Source organism: Pseudopipra pipra, chromosome 2, assembly GCF_036250125.1.
Source record: "Pseudopipra pipra isolate bDixPip1 chromosome 2, bDixPip1.hap1, whole genome shotgun sequence".
NCBI classification, from domain to species: domain Eukaryota; kingdom Metazoa; phylum Chordata; class Aves; order Passeriformes; family Pipridae; genus Pseudopipra; species Pseudopipra pipra.
The window spans coordinates 104,710,669-104,723,211 of NC_087550.1; the positions used below are offsets into that span (position 1 = coordinate 104,710,669).

Consider the following 12,543-nt stretch of genomic DNA (forward strand, 5'->3'; position numbering starts at 1 on the left):
TTGTTATATTTGTAGTTGAAGGAGTGTATTGAAAAAACTGGGAAGTATATATGGACACAACTGTGGCAAAAGTTTTAGTTTCCTATTGCTAATTAGGGCCAAAATAATTTGGGCGGTTCCTCTTGAAGTGTATCAAAAAGCACTCTCCTCCTATTAGAGACAAATTCCTCATGGCATGTATTAAAATCCACAAATCTTAAAGAAAGCAAAAAGAAAAGACAGATTCTTTTAGACATATGCAAATTTTGTTTGGATGGTGATGGTTTGTGAAACACTTTAAAAATTCTTTCCCATGATGTCTTTTTCTTAGGGTATGTACATTAAGTCAACATATGATGGTCTCCATGTAATTACTGGAACAACAGAAAATGTAAGTATTGTTAATACTGTATGTTCAGGCCTGGAAACCTTTTTGACCTTACCTGTGGTTAATGCTTTCCCTTTGCTATAGACTACATTTTGCTTGCAAACGCGTGCTAGTTGGCTGTTGGGGACCAATGGCATGTTGGACAGCAGAGATGCTTGTGCTTGTTTAACACAGAATTGAAAGAGTTGTTCCCAGTTAAGGACCAGGGGAAGCAATTTTGATTTGTTCTTACCTAAAATGCTGCAGTTGATCAAGACAGGAAGCAGCTGCCTTGGAGTTATTTTGCTCTGTGAATAAAAGATAAATGTCTATATTATGTGTAGGCTGTTATGCTGGAGTTTGCTGCAGAATTAGACAAACAGCTTTTATATTTTCCATCTATCAATCTTCATTTTGTAATAAATGAGTGCATGAAAATGGACATCCCCTTACATTGACAAATAACCATATATTTCTGCATGAACTTCTGAGTAATGCCTGTAGAAAGGAACACTTATTGACAGTGTACTAATTCTCATTAAAGGCATTAGATCAAGTAAAACATAATAGACTACTTTTCAAAAGCCTTTGAAATACAACCTCCTTTCCTTGTACACCATATTCAGAGAACTGGCTGTCTGTTAGGAGGTGAGCAAAACGATAATTTTGGGGGAAAGGCTTCTATCCATGATCTTCAATTAATACAGAACAATCACTAAACAACACCAAACTGTTCCATAATGATTTAGGTGATCCCTTTCAAAGATTTTGATGGCATTTTCTTGAAATGAAGCTGTCAGAAATGTTTGTTTTATCCTGCTAGTGTGTCATCCTGTGGGAAATGCAAAATACCTACCTGATATTTACAGCTGCTGCATCTGATCTACTGTGAGGTTCTGTTAATATCTCAATAAAATAGGAAAATTGTTTTCTTCCTCTCATGGGAGCTGCAATCTGATAGCCTTTTTCCTTTCTGTTTTCTGCTGCTGCTGTGGGCAGGATATCCATGGGTTATAACCAATATATATAGATATTCTGCTGTAGAACTCGTGTAAATGCCACCTGTCTTAAAATAAGGAAAATTTTTAAAAAAATCATCCTTTAAATCAAAATTCTGGAGAGTCAGGCCTACAGCTAGAGACATCATCAGTGAGATTAGCAAAACTAAACAAACCCAACAGAACCATAGTTGAGCTTAATCTAGAAAATATATGAAATAAAGAGAATGGTTTTTACAGTTGAATTTCTCTTGGATTAAAAAAGGAACAATTTCTCTTCATGACTTACTAATGGATTTAATTTCCCAGGGGCAAAGATAAAAATAAAATCTTAATGCATTCCCTCAAAACTCTTATCTTTTGTGATTCATGAATATAATTTAAAGCTATGTCAGGAAGCTTCAGTCATGATGACTTTTCTGCTGTTTTTACTGACTCTTTCACTCACTGTGACACCCTGGAGGTGCTCACAGTCGACCAAGAAACTGCACTCTGTTGTCAAGGGAAAAAGCCTTTGTATGTTAAAGCATTTGTGAAAATGAGTAGTGCTTTAGAGAAAGCAGGATGTCTCCTGCTTTTAAAAACACAGTCACTAGCTGCTTCCTTTAACACACACACACACACATTAAGTTTTGATTCAGATAGATGGGAGGAGAAACATCTAAGCAGCATGGCCAGAGCAAGATCGTGATAGTGCACATATGAGCTGACCTGCTGATCTTGACATGTTTACTGCTTGCAATACAGTTTAACTTCTAGGAAACAATAAGAATCCAAAGTCTCTTCCATTTTAAAAAAATCTTCTGTCCCTTTTCTTTCTGACTCTGCTCTTCCAAGTGAGACACTGGCAGACTTTTTTGTCTAAAAGATCCCAGAAAAGCACAATGTCTCCGTGTTAAACACAGTAGCATGGTAATGTTAATGTGAGATAGTAGTTTTGTAACCACAGTTGTGCTTTTTTCTGTTTGCCATTTGAGATGTTTGATGTCCAGCTGCAAAGCCCATTACAGTTTGGATCTTGCTGTTCAGCATCAGGAGTCATCTCTCCCAACACATCAGCCCTGCAGATCAAAGCAGCTGAGCTCTGAAACTTGAACTGTGAGAGAGCAGTGTTTCCTTACAGGTCACTGCTTCTCTCTGGTGGTCCTGTAGCATTAGAGTAAGCTGAGCTTTCCAGTTCATGTCTTCTGTCTCTTTTTTTTTGGAAGTAACAAATCTAAAGTGTGTATTGGTCCAGCAAGAGATTTTAGGTTTCTTGTTGAGTAGCCCTTTCAGACCATGTTGGAGAGATTATTTTAATTCATGAATCAAATGTATCCTTCAAATAAAACCATTTTGTCCTTTGGTTTTCCAATAGAAAAGAGTATTTTTCTAAAGAAATAGCATGCGGTGCATCTCCAGCAGGAATGTAGCTTTTAAGGAGGTGCTTCCAGTGTCCCCATTTACTGTGCACTGGTTGGGTTTGTGTGGCACCCTTATCTCAGAGAAGAGAGGCCTTTTGGAAGAAATAACAGCAAAGTCTCTGGGCATGCAGCAGATGTGCTCCAGGGGGTCTAAACTGGACTTTCAGACAGTGTGGTTATACTGGGGAAATAGGACAAAGACAACATTTAGCCTAAAGGACAAAATTAAGTCTATTCTGAAGAAGAATTTCTAAGCAGATTCTGAATAGCTTTTAGGTATTGATGTGTAACCCTCAGTGACAGATACTTCCATCTCTTGGTCAGCTCCCTGTTGAACCAAATTATCACCTCATGAAGATACAGTTGTGATGTGACACACTTTGTTCCTCCTAGTAGGACTTCTTGAGAGGATCTTGTGCTTAAGGATCAGTATTCACATTTAAAAAAGAAATACCTTATCAATTCTCCTCTGTTTTCCTTAGATAGTTATAATAAAAGATACTATTTTACAGCAAAATCCATTCTTTACTGGGGAGGAAAAAGCGGTAAGGAGCAGGACTATGAACTCCTTCATAAAACCACAGCCTTGGCACTTCTTTATAAATTATTTTTACCTCACCTTGCAGTGTGTTTGAGGCATAATTGCAATCAGGCTTTTTAAACATAGACTTTTCCAGTTTGAAGATTCTCAGACTGTATTTTAATGACTTGGCAAAATGCCAAGACAAATACCTGTTTTGTCAAGATTTAAGCTGCAAGTGCTGCAGACAATAAAAAGGAAAGTTTGTGTCATAATAAAGTCTCGCAGAGTTCAAAGGTAATGACACAAGATTCACTTGCATTTATATTTTGAAAGTCTTAGGTGAAACTACATCTGAGCTAAAAGAGCTGTATTACATTGGAGGATTGTAAAGATTTTAGAGGTATGAATGAGTAACTGCGATTAGTGAAATGCCAGGCAGAAGATAGATTATTAGAACATAATCACCAGTGTTAAAATTTTTCCCCAAGTCACTAGGCCAACACCTTTAATGCTTAAGTAGTGCCAAAAAGTCAAGGCTGCTGTTCCTTATGTAAGTACAATTACACTTTTACCAGCCCAGTTTGATTTAGGATGTTCTGTGCAATGTCTCCTAGGACTGAGTCATGAGTGACCCTCCTTTCAGCCTCTCATTTCTCTTGGATATCTTCTCTTTAAACACAGTCCTTAACTTAAGCCATGAATTATGTGCAATTATACTGGAAAGTCATGGTATAGCTATGGGACACATGCTTTGAATGGGGATATAGGTTACTACAAACAGTCCACATTTCTGTCCTGGAGCATTTTCTCTAGATGACCTGTTATCTCACCTGAAAATGAATTTCATTTCGTTCCTTTATGTAAAACTTGCAGCAGCTTTTTGGAAATCTACTCCTGAACAACATGTTTTGTTGTTTTGGTTTTTTTTCAAACTGTCAGTCTCACCTTCTACTGTGGACTTTAAGTACCTTCCTAGACTAGTGGCAGCAGTATGGAGAGAAAAATTAAAGTATTATGACTATCAAAAGCTGAAGGAATTTATTTTCCTTTAAACGTAGAGGTATTTCTCTCAGGAAACAGTTGGTCTACTATAAGGACAGAAGATGGGAAAATGTGTGGGGATTTCACCTTATGGAGGAGGGTGGGAGGGGTTTCCGATTTGGTTTTTATTTTTGTTGTTATTAAGGGTTTTTTTGAGGCAAAAGCAAAGAACAAAACTACTTTGCTTTGTTAAAAGTGTGATCTTTGTAGGATTTTTATTATGCTTGCATTTCTTTCACCCTAATAGTGATCCAAAACCAAAGTTGCCATTAACTTACACAATCTTCCTAGGTGATATGTAACCTAATCTTCTCTCCTTGTGTACTTTTTGCAGATCAGTAATTTACTGAAGTTCTCTGCAACATATTGAAATGTTGTAGAATAAAAAGGCAATGCTACAAAATTTGTTTATGAGGAATTGCCAGGTATTCTTGATAGACTCAAAATTCAGCCAAAGATTACCTTTCAAGGTTTAAGAGATGTCAGGCAGATTAAAGCATCCTTTTGTCAGAATGGAATTAAAAAGAAATCCTTAGGACTTGGCTATCGTATATATATTCATACCTTTCTTAACATTCGATTTTATTGTGTAGAATAGTACAGATCATTTTTCTTCAACAAAAATAATTGATTTATTAAATATTTCTTTAATTCTCTGTTTCACAGTAGAATGTCATTATCAATCTAACCTGGTTTACATAGCTTAGAAATCATACTGCTGAAAGAGAGATGATGACTGGTAAGAACTGTATTCTTGATCATCTCTTTTATTTTAAATTCAGTCACCTGCAGATCGGTGCAAGAAAATCCATGCTGGGGATGAAGTGATTCAAGTTAACCACCAAACTGTGGTATGTATAACTATGTTCTGTGTCAATTGGAGATAGAGGTGTCATGGCACATTAGCATGTGTAGAGAAGAAATGTGTAGAAAAATGTGTTTTTATAAATCATTTTTTATTCTAACATCTCAATTTTCCTTTCCTCTTTTGAAACCACATAGTTCTGAAGTCTTAAACTAAGCCCCAATCGTCTGAGTATTACAGGAGGTGTCAAATTAGGCTAAATAGCTGTGGCCTGGGAGGTATGTTAGGGTGTTTTCTGCTTACCAATGATCTGTTAATAAACAGTTGGTTTTAGTAAAATAGAAGTTTGAGGTCAAAGGGATGCAGGGAGTTGGAAATGTGCCGTTGTGGGTTTAAGGTCAAGAATACTTCCTGAAAGCTGGAAAACTTACTACTTTCCAAACCCACTGGAATGTGTAGAATGTGATTTTTGAAAACACAGGCATGTGAAATTCTCGTAGGGATGACTAGGGTGATTAATTTAATTTGAAGACAGATTTTTTAACTTGGAAAGTTAAAATGAAACAAATCTTTCGTATATGATAGGCAAGAAATTAATAATGCCATGCAAATTGCTCTTTGTGGGAACAGATACTTGTTAGTTCCTGGTGATTTTATTTAAGATTGGTGAACTCTTAAAATGAATTTACCTTTTCTAAGGTAAGGCTTGGTAAGAGAAAAGAAGAGACCGTTAGTACAGAAAGCAATTATTCTTTTTCCAAAGTATAAAGTTTCTTGAGTGTAGTGAAAGTCAATATATGGTATTAGTTACATGTGTTCTTGCAAGCATTTTAACAGACAAAAAAATATCCTACCCTGCCATTATTAATGCAGTCATTTGTTAAGTGTTTTCTGTCATTTTGCATGAGGTTCCACTTCTGCCCTTAAGCCATTGTACATCATGTGAGCTCCTCTGTACAAATTAGTGTAATATTTCAGTATACCCTCCAGCTAAATTTGATATCAAATATACTATACATATGTGGATCTTAACTGATGAGAAGCTATCTTTTGAGCCATGCAATGTAATTTGATAAATTTAAGCAGGTCAGGGTGACTTTCAATACTGTTTTGGCCATATAGCTTCTTCATAAGTATTGTATCCATGTACATTTTCATGTACAGTTGATGACTGATTTATTTGTTTTTCTACACTAAGAAAGCTTATTGCATCAATTTAATTTGAAAAACATTTTTGAACTTTTTTATTCTGACTATCAAAATATATACACATTTGAAGAAGCACATCATTAAACATTCAGTACTTATGCTAGCCAATTTTTCCAACAATTTCTAATGGTGCTGTAGAGCAAAGTTACCTTGTTAACTTGAAAATTTCCGGTTGGTTAGGTATTTACTCTAGTTTTCGTAGCACATCTACAGTGCATTTATTTGATGTAAAGATCAGATCTTACCCCTAACACTAATAATAGTGTTTTGACAAGCCTTAAGATGAGCTTTCTTACATAGTTGGATGGAATTTTTAATGTAGGATTTGGTTGTTTTGGCTTTTGCATCAGGGAAGCTAAGTATTTTCAGATGTACAGAAAACAAAAAAACATTGATTGTATATCTAGGGAAAAGGACCATACAGAGCTAAGACTTAGTTTAATATGGTGAAGTGAATATGTCTAGTCACTTCTAGACTAAGTCATAGACTAAGTCACACATTTGCTTGTGCTTTTCTTTGTTCTATCAACAATATAATTGATATAGTTGTCATCGTTGATATTGTATGCAAGTAATTTTCTGGTATTTTAGTGTTGCTTTTCTACAGGGAAAGTCAACTAGAATTTTCTTAGAAATCTGGTAGCATCTCCCATGGTACCTTTGCAAAGGTACACTTAATTCACTCTTCAATTTATAGAGCTCAAATATTTCATTTTTTCTATAGATACTGCAGAATTTGACAAGAGTCTAAGTCACTCCTTTTGTATTCTGGCCCTTGTCATGAGGAATTTAATGTCCAGTTCTAGGAATCTGTTTTTCTGGGAAGAGGTGTTATTCCTTGCTGTGGCTCTTACTTAGGAGATAAATAATTCTGAAGATACTACATTTTGTTTTTACTGTGTATTGATTTTTTTTTCCACACTTGATATACTGCTCCCTAGTTGAAAATACAGGACATACATATCAATATGTATCATATGTAACTCATCATACTTATACACTTGTATTGACTATAAAAATAACTGACTAAATTTTTCAAATACCAAACTCTCAAGCTGTAGGGAAGTATTATTCATGTGTAACTGTTATTAAGGTGATGTCTTCTAAATGAAGAATCAAAGTATAAAACAAAAAAAATCTTAAATTTATTTTAGAGCTAAAACCTTTTTTTTTCCTTTATTTTCTTCAGTTATTTCAGTGTATTTTGTCAAATTGAAGTTAATACCTGTCTTTTGGTACTTTATATTTAAAAGAATGAATATAAATATAGGGAAGAGAAGTTCCGTGAAATTATTTTAAAAATCCAACTTATTAGATAAAACTTTATGCAAGAATCACATTTTAATAACTATGAAAAAGCTGCTTTTTCAGAAAGCCCACTGGCTTTCAAATAAGCATCATGACAAAGTAGGAGAATAGTTCAGTGATTTTTATTGATTTTCATTATATGTGTCCTAATACTGGGTGTCAAATAGTTCTAAATTGTCTATTGACATCCTCTGTTTGCTTGTAGTGATGCTTAATATTTGTAGTGTTTCATTTGACAGTGAAATCAAAGAATTTCGAGTGATTACTCTGATCATTTGCTATTTGATGGAAAACATCCATAACAGGATTATTCCACTTGTTGCTGGCAGGATGTCTGGAATATAAATATCTTCTGAATGTTGAAAATAAAAAAAATAATTTAATTATGCTTAAAGTCAGTGAAAACCTAGTATTCAGAAAATTGTCCTTTAAATAGTGGTTTCTCAAGGTTGAATATCTGTGTGGATCTCCTGTGTCAGATGTGCCTTACAGGACAGATATTTTCTTAAATGGCTCTGTAACTGAGGGTCATGACTCCTCCCAACATGAGAAGGACATGGACCTGTAGGAGCAAGTCCAGAGGAGACCATGAATATGATCAGAGGGCTGGAGCACCTCTTCTGTGAGGACAGGCTGAGAGGATGGGGCTGTTCAGCCTGGAGAAGAAGAGGCTCCAGGGAGACATTACAGACCTTCCAGTACCAAAAAGGGGTTACAGGAAAGCCTTTTGACAAAGGCTGTCATGATAGGCCAAGGGGGAATGGCTTTAAACTGAAAGAGGATAGGTTTAGTTTAGATGTTAGGAAGAAATTCTTCGCTGTAAGGCTTGTGAGGCATTGGAATAGGTTGTCCAGAGAAGCTATGGATGCTCCATCCCTGGGAAGTGTTCAAGGACAGCTTAAATAGGGCTTTGAGCAACCTGGTCTAGTGAAAGGTGTCCCTGCCCACGGCAGAGGGATTGACACTAGATGCTCTTTAAGGCCTCTCTCAAATTAAAACGTACTATGATTCCATGACTCCTCCATTAAAATGTAAAGGATTTAGACAGAGTCTTCTCTTAAACTTCCCTGAAAATTTCATCCTTAATCTTCTCTAAAAGCCCATCTAAAATATTTCAATGTAAACAAAGAACCAAAACCACCCACCTCATTCGGGTATTTCAGAATTTGGACTGTGCAGTACTCATTTTTCTATCCATATATAGTTCAAGAGTATATTTTGCCTCAAGATAGTCATTCTTTTAACCAACTGAAAGTGCAGGAAACTGTATTATTGTCTATATGAATTATTACTGTCTCCAGTAGTCTTTCTGGTTGTATCAGTGATAAAACAGTAGAAAAAATACTCCAAACAGAAAATAGGGAGATATAGACTCACAATGGTGTAGGATTCTTGATTAATAGGCTGATTTTGTGTAATAGTTTCTTTATTTTGAAGGTATATTTGGCACATTGCGTATACTTTGAATAAATATGGATTGAATACAAGTTTGATATGACAACTGATAGACTTGTGGATTCCCAAAACTTGTGTTTGTTGGCTAAAACTCTTCAGAACTATCAGTACATATCAGTGATGGAAATAACAGTTGAATATGGTCAGTTACTGATCTGTTGCTGATCTGAAGCTGGTTTGTTTAATGTATTTAACACCTATAAGTTACCATTGAAATTGGATTTTTTGAAATATTGTAGTAGATAATACCTCGCTTTTATACAGCAAGTTTCTTACTGTGGAAGCTCCAGTGCACCAAGCCAAGTCCAGAGAATTGAGTTGCAGGAACTTTTTTTGTATTTACACTACAAAAACTTTTTGCTAAAATGCCTCTGAAACACGACAGATACATTTACAAGATCATACTTTGCTTTATTGGAACGGTATACACTTAAAGAAGGGTATGATACCTCTCTAGATACTTATCCTAACCTAATCCTTCCTTAGAAAAAGTAAGGAACAGATTTTTAAGATCACTGTACAATTAGTGAGGAGAGTTTGTCTTCCACAGAATATCTTAGGGTTTGTTGGGAGCTGATAAATTCCAGTTCATAGGAAATACTGAACTTGGGGTGCATATGAATCTCTGGAGTGTATGAATCCAAAATGGAGTTTGCAGTAGATATCTTCTTATTTGGGGAGGGAAAGCCAAGCCCAAACACCTATAAGCAGAAAAATGATGTAAATATTTCAGTTTATTTATTTTTTTTCTGCACTGTTTAGCAGACTAGTTCTGATCCAGCTAGATTTTTGTGAACACGGGTATTTCATTTAAGGCCTTATTAGTTTGACTTTGAGGGAGATGGTATTTCTAAAGCGACTCAGTGGAGAAATGGGCTGGAATAGTATAAGGGAGGGAACAGCAGTGTCAGTCCAAGCTTTTGACATTAAAGTTTTGACATCTTATACAACTTCCACTAACAACATCTTTTATTTAAAACAGTATTTTTTTTTTCTTATGATGCTTGACTTGAACAACAAAACAGTGCAGCAAAATCATAAAAGTTCAAAAGAAATAAGCTTTTTGCTCAGCTTTCTTCTGTTGGTGTCATGCATGTGCTTTTATGGAAGAGAAGATAGAGTAACAACTCCCAAATCATGCTTTTAATCCTTTCTGAATCCTTGAGTGTCCTTTGTTTATAATGGTTTGGTAAATGTGAACACGAATATTTAATTTTAAAGGTGAGTGGGATTTACATCTAAAAGATTTCTTGGTCTATCCAGAAATGTTAATGGAAGTCTTTATGGAAGTAACCAAGTTCTTTAGGGCTCTGTCCTGAACTCTCTGTAGTTTGTCAGGATATGAGGTCCATACTTCTTTGCAAATGTAGTCTGTCCCTCAAATACCCTCTCAAAATTTCGGTATAACTCCTTATCCTTTTTTTACAATCTCCATAAGTATTGTATAATACTGATAAAGAAATTAAATTGTCATGATCCATTCAAAAGGAAAAATATTTTTGTCAACTTGCAATTCCCTTTAACATGGAATTTGTGTTGAGATTATATGGTGTTATTTATGTTATCTTTTTTACATAGATGTGCAGATAAACACAAGTATATTATTTTATATCCCATATGTCAGGGAAGTGTGATACTGCAGAAAGGAAATATGTGAGGAAACATGACCTTTTTTCCCCAGGGGAACAAATGCTGAATGCTCTTGTCCACGGAATCTGTTTTCCATTAATCCCTGGAGCTTGTCCAGAGTTGTCTGAAACACACACCACTTTGATAAGCACAGGCTCAATTTTATGTAAATAATGTGCTGTGTCAGTGTGGGCATCCAGTTGCACTTCTGTCTCTGGCAGGACAGAACAGTTAACAAACAAGTCATTGTTGCCTCTGTGTTAGAGCAGCATAAGCTTGGCCAGCCCATGCTGCTTCATGTTTCTGCCAAACTTTATATAATTTTCCTTTGTTCATTCCACATTAAATTTTTACACTTAATCACATCTGTGTCACTCCAGTGGAATTAGTTCAGTTGCAGCAGAAAACCACTCTGTGCTGCCTTCCAGCAGCTACCTGTCCCCTAGATGAACTAAACTATGTGAGCTTTTCTACTTTAATTTCAAGTCAACCTGCTTGTCCTAACTGAAAGCACTAAACCTGGTTGACTGTGCCCCAAAATAGAAAGGGAACACTCGCAGGATCACTCGTAAGTCACAAAAGGTTGTGGAAACTGCTCCTCACTGCCTCTGGCTTTGTGAGTGACACATCTGGTCCTGTGACCTGGGCACTGACATCCCATGTTCAGTGTGCTCTTTGATCTGTGCTCCAGAGCACCTGATCCCAACGCTCTGCTGCAGTTATGGTGCACTACAGTACTTGAAGAACATATGCTGGGCATGGTGAACCTCCTCTGTGGGATTGGTGGAGCTGTGTGGCAGCCAAACACTGAGAAGTTTGGGTTGCTGTACAAGTCCTTTCAGGAAGTCCTTTCAAGAAGAAATTGCTGCAATAGAAGATGCCCATCATCTCATATGACTGAGATGTAGGTTCTTTGGCTATACACTAGATTTTGGTCTTGCTCACCTGATGGCATTTGCCGTGCCCTACAACTCACTCAAAATGAGATTTTATTTTATTTTTTTTTCTGTCCTGGCTGTACCCCAGAATGGACAACTCTACTGTCACTGAGCCCTGGTAGTTTACTCATGTGATTGTATGAACATTTATAAATAACATTCAGCAGACTATTGAGTTCTTAGGTTATTTTTCTTTGGGGAAATAAAAAGTTCTTTTGTAATTGATGATACAGACTGTTCTGTACAGCTGCAGTTTGGGAATACACACCTGGGCTGACTTCAAGGCACCAATGTATCTTTTGAAGGCAGTGTAATTGTAGTAAGAATTCCACTGCAGATATCAATTGACTTTTTCTGTAAATGGCATTGGTGGGCCTTCATAGTGTCACTGCTGGTGATAGCCACATTATTGAGTCTGCAGCCAAATCAAGTATTCTGATATAAACTATACTTAGGACTATACTCCTGAGGATGTATCTGCTAAAAACTGCTGCAGTATTCTGTGGAGCATTCCTGTGACCTAGTTGTTAAATTCATTTTTCTGCACAGAACATACTGGGAGATGATGCATTTTGCATTTTAATTTATTTTTTTAGAGTTGTTTTCTGTTTTGCTTTTTTTTTGCCCACCTGGTAGTGTTTCTGTAGAAAAAAAAGTCCTCTAAGCAGTGATGTAAATGGTATTAATATTTTCAACAGAAATATTGAAAGACAATATGTTGTCAAAATATGTTTACATGTATTCCTGATAAAAATAATTTTCAAATTCTTATAGTAATTGCTACTGACTATTAATCTTGGCACAAATTTTATTTGCTGGCAATTTAAATTAAAATGTTAACAGTATGTTCTTGGTGAAGTTACTATAAATTCTGTAGTTAAAATGATT

At 35.9% G+C, this 12,543-nt stretch overlaps 1 protein-coding gene across 8 annotated transcripts in view; it reads left to right on the forward strand.

The window, feature by feature from the left end:
* CNKSR2 (connector enhancer of kinase suppressor of Ras 2) overlaps window positions 1–12,543 on the forward strand; it is a 208,311-nt gene that overhangs the window by 92,109 nt on the left and 103,659 nt on the right. For 6 of the 8 annotated variants that reach the window (XM_064646764.1, XM_064646766.1, XM_064646770.1 and 3 more), the window contains exons 7-8: window positions 311–370; window positions 5,094–5,162. The exons of 1 other annotated variant lie outside the window; for it this stretch is intronic. In XM_064646764.1, the coding sequence (XP_064502834.1) occupies window positions 311–370; window positions 5,094–5,162 (129 nt within the window). The remainder of the gene's footprint in view (window positions 1–310; window positions 371–5,093; window positions 5,163–12,543) is intronic. One more of the 8 variants, XM_064646765.1, reaches the window with a different exon arrangement.